Source organism: Gymnodraco acuticeps, unplaced genomic scaffold (genome assembly GCF_902827175.1).
Source record: "Gymnodraco acuticeps unplaced genomic scaffold, fGymAcu1.1, whole genome shotgun sequence".
NCBI classification, from domain to species: Eukaryota; Metazoa; Chordata; class Actinopteri; order Perciformes; family Bathydraconidae; genus Gymnodraco; species Gymnodraco acuticeps.
Genome location: NW_022990047.1, coordinates 1,390,819 through 1,401,888, shown reverse-complemented (window position 1 = coordinate 1,401,888; position 11,070 = coordinate 1,390,819). Strand labels below are relative to the sequence as shown.

General features: G+C 38.8%; 1 protein-coding gene across 4 annotated transcripts; it reads right to left on the bottom strand.

Annotated features, from left to right (window-relative positions):
- Nucleotides 1-1,094: 1,094 nt before the first annotated feature.
- prpf18 (PRP18 pre-mRNA processing factor 18 homolog (yeast)) lies at nt 1,095-10,710 on the bottom strand. Of its 4 annotated transcripts, none has more exons than XM_034215780.1 (11): nt 10,516-10,705; nt 9,588-9,665; nt 9,335-9,361; nt 7,940-8,041; nt 7,729-7,842; nt 6,973-7,119; nt 6,683-6,751; nt 3,890-4,030; nt 3,730-3,801; nt 3,486-3,641; nt 1,095-1,774 (listed from the first exon to the last, which is right to left on the bottom strand). In XM_034215780.1, the coding sequence occupies exons 1-11, from the start codon at nt 10,579-10,581 to the stop codon at nt 1,694-1,696; spliced, it is 1,053 nt and encodes a 350-aa protein (XP_034071671.1). In that variant the 5' UTR covers nt 10,582-10,705; the 3' UTR covers nt 1,095-1,693. The 4 variants fall into 4 exon arrangements, with proteins under 4 accessions (XP_034071671.1, XP_034071670.1, XP_034071672.1 ...); XM_034215779.1 differs by having other exon boundaries at nt 6,970-7,119; nt 10,516-10,703; XM_034215781.1 differs by lacking the exon at nt 9,335-9,361 and having other exon boundaries at nt 6,970-7,119; nt 10,516-10,710.
- Between the last annotated feature and the right edge of the window lie 360 nt (nt 10,711-11,070).

Below are 11,070 nucleotides of genomic sequence, written 5' to 3'. Positions count from 1 at the left end.
GAGTCTCCACACATGTTGTATATGTCCACTGTATGATCATGTCATTTGTATAGATCAGTTTAACATCTGCTCCCGTGAGGCTTTTATTATGAAATTTGACTAATTCTAATCTGGGATAACTACTTAACATAAAGTGTTTCCTTTCGGTTGGCATAGTTCTGCTCTGGGACATAACAGAACTCACACAAACACGCAGAGATGATAACACACAGAGATTCCTTGTTAATTTACAGTCAACTGCAAATACTTTCCACTGGACCATCATTTCAAGGCCCTGGCTAAGCAAACATCACAACGGACACTGACACTACACATTTGACTCAACGAGTGCCAAAATAGTTGGTTTAGTTTATCTCAAGGACAGGCAGATTAATGACTATCGGTGGATACATTCACTGACTTTTGATCTGGTTCCTTCATATCCCTGAATTTATATAGTTCTGCATTGTATTTTGTTACAAAATATTCCTTCCTGTAGGTTACATGTTGGACCTTGAAGTGGGAAAACATAGCATTTATTTCACAGTGTTTGCACTGCCAACTGTCAACCTGTCTAGTTCCAGCTGAGTCTCAAGTGGTGACGCGCTCAGAGCTGACAGACTGGAGCTGTGGTGACGTGGGTTCAGCCGAGCACACACTATGACCACAAGGAACACATCAGATCACCATGGTTACTCAGTGTAATAAGGTCAATGTGTGACGCTTTATGCTATCATCGTAGAAAACTTCTGGCAGTGTTCCGAAAGCAATAAATTGTAGCAAATCTAGATTTTTTTGTTGCATTGGATTGCCATCCAGAAAACACTGGTATTACATAATTACCTATTTTAATCTGACTAGTACATTCTTAATGAATCCTTAAGCCACACAGCTGCAATTCACAATGTTAGTGGAGCATGTCATGGCACACTTACAGAGTCCGTCATTTGAAAAACTATTTCCCTGCAGACACATTTTCTAATGACCAGAAACAACTGATGGCTAAAAATAGTCCCATTCAGCAATCCAGCTGCAGACGACGAGAGAGAAACCAAATGAATCTTGAAGAAGGATGATTTTCCCACAGCATAAAAAAGAACAATCCAAGCAGCTGGTAAAGCAAATCAACACTTTATTTTCTCACTAAGATAGTACAGAGACACACTGAATTGGATGTATTATTAGCTGAAAACTCAAGGATGCACATATAAGTGAATCTGCATTCATTTAAGTTTGTCAAAAAAAAATCAAGAATCACAGGCGTAATAAAACTTACATACACTGGATCTTACTTGGCTAATGACACGATCAGGAAATACAATCTTTGAAAAACTTAAGAAAACAAATATTAAAAGAAAATGTGTAAATACAATTGAACCTTTTTACCATTTTAACATTTCCTGAAACAATGGGTTGGACTGAAAGTATCCATAAAAAGAAAGGGTCTCAAGTAGGACTGAGACTACATCAGTTTTCCCAGAAGTTCACAAGTCTAATCAGACTCAAGGGTTATCGAGGGTACGCCACATAAATCTGGGATCATTTTATCCAGAAGTTAGCTTTACTCTAGGGCCCTTAATGTCAAAGATTTCGATGTTTGCCACAACCACACTTTAGTCATACCAGAACCCATCATTGTTGTGAACAATTCCCATTTTCTATTGTGATTTAACTGACCGGACAGCCTGGGCCTACATTAAGCTGAAGTGACAAGTTAAAGAGCGTTGTACTCCACACACTTTGAAGGAACAGTCGTGAAGTGTTTCTGGCAGATGGTCATCAGCCTCTTCAGCCCCTGTAGAAACAAAAATAACATGCAATTAAGTTGTTAGATCAATTTAAAAAAAGTTTTTGATATCCTACCTGGTGAATTTATTTTGTGAAATAGCAGCTGACACTATCACTTTTCATCAATGTCCTGTTTTATACTGATTTCATGTGATAAAATGTGATTATTTTTAGTAAAAACTGTAAATGATGAACCAACTTGAATTCACAAAAATACTACATTTGTATTATTTATATACAAAAAATGCCAATGTATGCAGTTGTTGTGACTGTAAACCAGTAGAAGTTTAATGCAGCAGAACAAGCATCCGTGTAAATGTTTCTGTACAGGAAGTGTCCGATGTTAATCCCTGTCCAACAACTATGTTATGTTAGGAAATATGCATATAATCTGGGCTCTCGACTAACTTTTTTCCCCATCCTCCCGGAACCGTCCCGAAATACAATCTAAGCCGTCCCGAAATTAATGTGGACCGTCCCCAATTAACAAAACAATCCAACACTGTGTCCTGAAGACAGAACCCAGAGTAACCACTAACCAGGATGACAGTCTGTAACACAGTCAGGAGACCTTTACAAACTGCCCCGCCCCCTCGCACACAGACGGGAGAGAGAGATCTCGTCTGGATTGGAAAGCTCGAAAATACATCATAGACGCATGTTGTAGTATTATTGCATATTAGAAACGGAGTTGGTGAAACTAAAACTGTGATATAATGTGTATGTAGCAATAATACATATGACATATATATTTTAAATGTCTCCAGTACCGATAAAAAGTCCGATAACGTCGGAGTTTAACGTTACCACTGTTTTTAATAATTCCAGCCCGGGGCCCGTTTAATACCGGGGCTCGGTACCCATCCCTACATGGGGAGAGGCGCAGCATATTGCTAAGGACTAAATACGATGGAGGGTTCTCTTCTCAGCCTTATTACCCATAGGGGATGAAGAGGAGTAAGTAAATAAAGAGGCCGGCGCTCCAGGGTCTGGTTCTGCTGTGCGTATTTGTGATGTAACGGTAAAACATTTCAGAATTCCTCCACGGGATGCCATTGTACATCACTCAACCCGCGAAATACACACACTCAGTACATAGCTAGACCCGCGAATTTGTGGGCCAGGAATTCGCGGGCACAGCCAGCTGTGCCCCCCCAGCCAGCTGTGCCCCCCCAGCTGTAGCTACATGTGTGTGTCTTTCGCCAGTTTCTAAATGTTTTGTGCGTGTGTGTTTATGTTGACAAGGAGGTTTAATAACTGTGCTACACAAAACGTGCAGTCGGTTTCATTTTCATCGCCGTTTGTAGTAGAGTTAGCAGGGTATTTTTATTTTAACTCTCGTCCCAAAATTATTTTTTATCCTCCCCGACACTATTTTGTTCGGCCCCGGGACGACGGGACGTCCTTAAGCTCGAGCCCTGCATATAATGTCATTTTATAAATAGAAGCACAGATATGCCATGTAGAAAATAGTGCTCTTCTACTTAGGCAATAGAAATAACATTGGGAATACAAATGATATAATTTGAATATACATTCAAACATATAACCATACAACCCAACCAAACATGCGTTTCATAGCGCATACAACAAAGATGATACTGATTGATTCCTACACTGTCAGAGTGCTGATAGTCCAATCATTAATTTTTCCTTGAAATAATTCCCCTCCTTATAGATGTAGGCATTCTCTCTAAGGGATAATCTGAGGGTCTCACCTGGATGTATTTTCTCTGTGTCTCATCGTTGAGGACGTGGGCCACATGCTTGGAGAAGATCTTCTCTCGCCCAGTACGAGCGTGGATACCCACCATGGTCACACCAATGGGCCAGGGAGCATTACCGATGGCCATCTGCAGGTAGGCATCATTTGCCTGGACAAAATGTTGAATATAGTTGATATATTTGTAAATTGTAAAAAAGGCTTACATGGTCAAAAACACTGTTTTTCAGATAACATACCTTGACATATTCTCTCTCCAACATGAATTTAATGATGTCAGTAATTGATTCTTTGATGTCAGCTGGTAAATTCTGAAAGAGATAATGGAGAATGTGTAACCATTAGAAATGAAGAAATCTATTTTCCTTGCAGCTTTTCTGTTCGCTCCGAAAATGTTACCTTCTTCCTGAGCTTCCTGAAGAGAGGTTTGAGGTAAGACTCGGTCTGCGAGTGAGTGGCACTGGCCAGCTTTCCCTGAACACTTCTCTTCACATGGTCCTCTCGCCTGTTCAGATCTTTGGCCCAAACACCGAGAAGAAACTACAATGCAACAGGAAATGAGACAAAACAGTACCAAGTATTGAAACGGGGAGAGACGACAGGCAGAGTAGGATGTTGAATTGGGTTAAGGGACATAACAAAAAAAAATCCCATCATCATAATATTTTGGATCTATTTAATAACAGTGCAATTCAACACTGCGAATCAGGGGTGCCCAACCTTTTTTGAACCGAGAGCTACTTTTAAAGTTGCCAGTCTGCCGAGATCTACCAGTCCAAATAGAGGCGTAGCCATTACTGACAGCCTACTACCAGGTAAATACACACTTCTACTTGTGTAAAACTGACCTTTGTACGATTAATACTTCATAAAATACTGCAGATCCTTTATCTTACCTCTTTATAATCTACACACATACAAGTATTTAACTGAAGTTACACAACAGTGTTGTTGATAATGAGTTGGAGTTTATCCACACGTCACTACAGTGGGTCATGTTTTCAAGAAACATTGAACAGTGCTGCCACATATGACACAGGGAAAAAGAAAAGACTCTGAACCCTTTCTTTGCCATAATATAAAAATAGTGTTGCTACAAAAGTAAAAATTAGGCTTACTAATAAGCAGTGTTGTGCTAGTTACTGAAAACCAGTAACTAGTTACCATTACTAGTTACTTCATTTCAAAAGTAACTCAGTTACTTTACTAGTTACTTACACCAAAAAGTAATGCGTTACTGTGAAAAGTAACGTTTTAGTTACTTAAAAAAGGGCTCCCATTAATGCCCTTATAGCCTTCCTTTCAGTAGCCTACTGTTATTGCATTGGAGAATAATACAATCTGTTGATCAACTTGACATGCATTATATGCAATCTGGATTGCATTGATATTTCCATTTTTGTATATTCTTTCTCCAGGTAGTTGGAAGTAGTTTTCCGTCCCATATGCTGTGTGCCGCCCGGACATGCTATCATGCTAACTAGCTCCCTGAAAGCGGGTGACTCCACTGTAGCAATAGCCTGCATGTGTTCTACAACATACCGTGCAATGGCTTTATCGACTTTTCCCTGGCTAGCAGTCCCTTGGTTAAAATCCAGCCGCTGTTGCTTAGGTGGAGGTGGAGTGGCGTCGGCTGAGTCTCTGTGGTCTTAGCTACTAGCTTCGTCCCAGCATGTTGTTTTTGCAGATGTTTTAAGAGATTTGAATGACTGGTTTGGGCAGTAGATAGGATCTTTGACCCGCCAAGACACAACTTACATTGAACTAAAACGTTCTTTTCTTTGTGCTCGACAAAAGTGAAATAGTGAGAATATCTCCAGGTGGAGAAACTAGACTTGAGCTCCGCCGCCGCCATGATAGTCTTGTTAGTAAACAACACAAACACGCCCACAGCCCGTCTCCGTATGTGACACAGGAAGTATCTAAGTACATTTACTCAAGTACTGTACTTAAGTACAGTTCTCATCTCTGTTCGCCTGGCTGTTGACTATATAAAAAAACTAACGGAGTAACGCACCATGTAGTAACGGTAACTGAGTTACTGAATTTAACAAGTAATGCGTTAGAGTACTAGTTACTGCCAAAAATAACGGCGTTACAGTGACGCGTTAGTCCCAACACTGCTAATAAGACAACTCAGATCTGAAGCTACACAGGAATCTGCTGCCAAAGTGCAATAAAAAGACAAAATTAATAGAATCAAACCCTTTTTTTGTTGCATTTTAGTAGAGTATAAAAAGAAATGCCTTTTAAAATAGGATGCAAGCAACACTAGTTTCTTAACCTGAATTGATAATAGACTATAATCAATTAAAACAGAACAGATCTTAATGTTTGCATTCTTTTACCATTGTGTACAATAATTATAATGAATAAGTTCAAACAAACTAAAACTTACAGCTGATTAATAACGGTATCTAACTTGAGTTTTTATTATATCAAAAACCTGTTGAAATGCTTCTGTTATTTTTACTGTCCCCCAAAAAGCGCGTCAGCAGCCTCCAGGAAAGCTTCTTACACAACTTCGCCGTCTTTGAAAGACTTCATGTGTTTCTCAAGAACGTGACTGACACGATAAGATGCTCTGGTAGCAGCCTTGCTCTTGTTGTTGGGCCTGATGGAAATGGACAGCTGTGCATTTAGCTGTCCTTTCAGGCCCCTCCCCTTTTGGAGCGTAGGGCAGAATTAGGAGGGAATTCCGTCTCGTAGCGTTTGTGCACTGTTTTGAAATGCCGCTCCTAAATGATCCTTCTTCGATAAAGCCACGCTCGCATTGCAGATGAGACAGATGGACTTTGAATTGGAATAGATACAAAAATAATCATCCTCCCACTCGGAGTGAAAATTATATATTTTGGGCTTTTTTGCTTCTGCCATAATTGCGGTCTTGTGTGTGTGAGGACTGTCACTTCTGTTGCCACGGACAACATCAGCGAACTAGTGCCACGCCCCGACACATGGGGTCACGCCAATCACAAAGCTTTGATGCGTTCAAGTGCATTATTCTGGCACAGGAAGATTATGTTATAGGACATTAACGATAAAACAGAATATTGTTGTTCTATTTTTAGACACATCTCGCGATCGACTGGGAATCTCCCCGCGATCGACCGGTTGCCAGAGACGTATTAAACATGTTTTATGAAAAAGCTCTCACTAGATTTAAGTTAGAGCATTATTTTCTTGTCTTACCCTCAAGAACTTGTCGATAACATCCTGGTCTCCATTATCATCTCCTTTGCCCAGAGTTCTACCAAGAGTCTGGATAAGAGTGCAGAAACCATAAAGGTACAGTTTCAGTATAAGACATAAATTGCATCATAACCTTAACTTAATAAAGAACACAATTTACAAAATGTGTTTAACTTATAATATATTTGCTGGTTCCAATTCAATTTATAAATATTTATGAATTAACATTATTCAGTATTAACAAAACACCCAAACCTCAACTACTAATTGGTTACGACACAGTCTACTACCTCCAATTCCTCTATAGTTGTGTTTTCTTCGTGCACTTTCAGGTCGTGCTGTGTGTCCACTTCTCCCGGCTCGGTTCCTCCAACGATCTCGTTCAGGTACTGCGCGTCAATCTTGTCCATGGCTGCTTTCAGGTCGTTCCTCAAGCCCTACACACAGAGTTAAACAGTGTCAACCAGAATACTGTATTTAAAGCTGACAATACACACGGGTGTTTGCTATAACTCATCATACTGAAATAAATGTTGATTGCACAATGTTAAGGCTTTGGAATAGTAACACCACTTGCTTTTAGATTGGTAACTCATAAGCTTTGATTTCACCATGCCAACAAGAATACATTCTTCTGAAAAAATTAAGGAGCTGTGGAAAATTAAATTAAATGTGTTCCGTGCAATGATGCCAGCTTTTATCCAAATGATAGGGGACCTTGCACATGGACTGGAAAGATGATAGCTTTAAGGCTCCTTCCTGCTGACATCTTTAACCTTTCCGACTTCAAATCCAGCCATGTTTAGACTGTTACATCCACTCATGCAGCTGCGGGTTCCTTGTAACAGCATTTTAAGTATTAGTAGAACTAGTGGTACTAGCTCAGATGAAGTCCAATGCTCATTCGCAGTTGCAAGGAAAGGTTTAAACTGCCTGCACTCAACACCGTGTGGTTGGCATAATAGCCTAATTTATTTCTCCCTGGATAGAAGGGACTTGAATCAGGATGTCTTTACTGGGCGATGTGTCATCACAATCAGTCCTACCTTGTTCACTTCAGGAGTCTGAATCTCAATCTTCCTGAGTCTCTGGAAGGCGTCGTAGTCAGACTCTGCAAACATTCGGATTGGTTCCCCTCGCTCTCTAAGTCGTCGAATTACCTTTACAAACACAGTGATGCAAAAAATGTGCATTGACTTTTAATATGGAAAGAAAAATGACTTTTGAGGCAAGTGTTAATAATTTACGTTGACTCACTTCCTGTCGTGACAGTGACATTGGCAGTTTCTCTTCTGTTAGCTCCAGTGTTAACACTGGTTTCGCTGAGGTGGACGGCTCATCTTCTTCTTTGTTATCATTCTTTTGGACAAAAAGGAGGGAAAATAAATGTATTTATTTATGAAGGAATAATTGAAGGTGAATTTGATCATATTGAAAGGTTGTGTTTTCTGGGCCAATGCAAATGAAACAAATATAACTGGGGTATGTAACAATGTCCTAATAAGACCTTAGGGATAAAAAGGTTGTGTCACTATGATCAATCTAATAACGTACATTTTAATATAAATAGCAAGATTTTAATATTAAAAAAATCATCTTATTTCAGTTGGTCTAATCACAGGCAAAACATATTCTGTAATTATTGTCGCAATATGCTACCACAACATGCTTTTATAGGCACATGCAATCTCAGCACTCTTAGATTGTGGTGTAAGGAGCACAATCTAAAAGAACAAACAGAAACTGATTACAAAAAGCCTCCCCAACAAACAATGGCCTTTTCTCAAATAAACAACAAGTATACTGTATGTGTACAAAGAGCACAGCTTAATACGTTTGACATCTTAAGCCTTGCACAAAGTCGAAGAGAAATACAGTTTTCCATTGAGCAACTGTTACAAGGCAAAGCAAACTAGGGACAAAAACATAGTTGATGTAAATATAAAAGCTTCTGTCATAGATTATTTGCAAAATAAGAAAATCAACTTGTTAACACAAATCTTTTTTTAATTTCAGTTCAGTATCCCATGCTGAAATCCACACCATGTCTGTGTCCCACTGTGGCTTTGTAGATGTCTTTCCTTGTTCCCAAAGTTTCTGCCAAGTGATTCTTTTTGTGTTTGTAAATAGTTTGAAACACAGAAATGGTCCAGTATATATAATGTAGTTGTCATAATGGATGTGAAATTGTGAAAAGCATAAATATGGACTATGGTGGTGAATTGGAAGCATGTGGTTGTTTAGCTAATTAATTTAATGCAGGTCTGAAAACAATCACGTTTTCAAATGCATTTCTGCGATTGACAAGACTATGAAAGTACCTCATTTGAAATCAAAGAAAAATCCATGACTTTTAAAAATGTGCTGGAAAAAACCAAATGATGTTTCACATTAGGCAGAGATGAGCTGATTACATGTTTTATCAGATATCGAATTAGTATGTGTTCACTGATTGAGTTGACCCAGGTATCATGGGGTTTACTCAAAAGTAAAGATGTCTCCACCATGTTATTTCTGCTTTGATCCTCACTGGCTTTAGAGAGCAAACTTTCAAAAAGGGTGCCAAGGAAGCGAAAGCCTTTGGGACACAGTGTGCTGCTTTGTCCTTTCATCATGCATCCTGTCTGCTACTTTCACTGTGCAGTCCCATACCTGGCTCTCAGGAGTCTCTCTCTGAACCTACCGATGCAGGCAGCAGAGGCAGGTTGGGGAAAAACAGCAAACACAAACACCAATGTACACCTGAGCATCAAAGACTGACCTTATTTTGTTTCCTGGCAAAGGTTGTACTACAGTATTACAAATGTCAAATCAAACATGAGATGAATCTGAACTGGAGAAAAGCAGTGATTTATTTGCATTTGTGTGTATGAGAGAGTAACAAGAGAGTGCTCTTGACATTAACCTTATATCCGCATCTTATAAAGTAATCTTCTTGTTCCATGCGTGCAAGATCGGACCTTTTGAAGAATTTCTTGTTGTCCTGAAAGCACAAATATGATGGAATTGTTATAACATTTATAACAAAACTCTATATACAAGCAATGAAAACATCATACCGGTGGCCAAGACTAGAGTGGTATAAAATAGTAAAGCTCTCACAACAAAGATGGCATGTGTTTTACTCTTTATTTTCTTGAACTATGGTTGATGAATGTTTATTTTCAATACAAAATAGAAAGTGATATAGAAAATACTGTTTTCCCCTTTGTGTTGGGTGAGAGCATACTGTCCTGCAACTGCAAGTATCTTCTTGCAATGATAAATAACACTACTTCATTTTTTTTAACAAAGTATGAACATATAGGTGACATATTTAAGGATGACAAGGTACTTAAATAGATTTGAGAATGATATCCTCTAAAAGTATTACAGGACATAAACTACCACCAATCATCAACCCATGAGCTTATTCGTATTAATTACACATACATTATTAGAAGCTTAGTTTATTAATGGGTTTTATTTAGTGTTTAGCATTTATGGTTTAAGTTTAAATCCAGTATTTCCCCAGCATGGAGCAAGCACATCTGACTTCTAAGAACATTAGAAACAGCCTGCACTTCCATGTATCTAACGTTAACGCCACGTTACGCACTTGCTAATGGTCGCTATTTTTTGGTGGCTTTAACCTACCGACCTAGTATGAACTATATCTGAACGTGTAGTTCAAACTGGCCTATGTATTAATAGCTGTATAAACACGATTCTGTAAAGGCAACGCTGTCTGATGTGAGTTAGCAAGCGTTAGCTAAGTTCAAATTAGTAAACATGTTAGCAACAGGGCTAAGTTACCAAGCTAACAATAACAATCGACTTAATCAGCTACTCACGTCGATGAGGCTTTTGTCTTCGATGAGTTTTCTTTTCCTTGCGATCTCAGCCTTTAGTATATCCATTTCTGTTAAGTAATGGTGGTCGTAAGTCGTCTATTTTAACAAACAATTAAAAAAGTGGGACTTGTGTAACACTAACAACGCCACCACATACACGCTTAACCCGGAAGTTGACCTTACAACCGACAAAAAACACTATATTTCAAAATAAGAGTCCTCCGTTACAAGCTGTTTCATAAATACAAATGAAAAAAACGAATTGACCATTAAAGTCACTCTAAGATCGAAGCTAGGATATTTCCGGACCAAGCACTCAAACTTCGGCATACAGTTACTGTGCTGTTTTCTAGCCTACAGTGTCCTGTGTTACAAATAATATAGTAATCATTATGGCTTTATTGGCATGTTCTATTATTATACAAATTTGGCAAAGCACTGTTGGAATATTATTACTCAAGGCATTGTTGGTGTATCTAATCTGGCCTTGCCATTCAGCTATATTGTTGTGCATATTCTAAAACAATATAGGACTAAATAAAATATGGGCTGCTG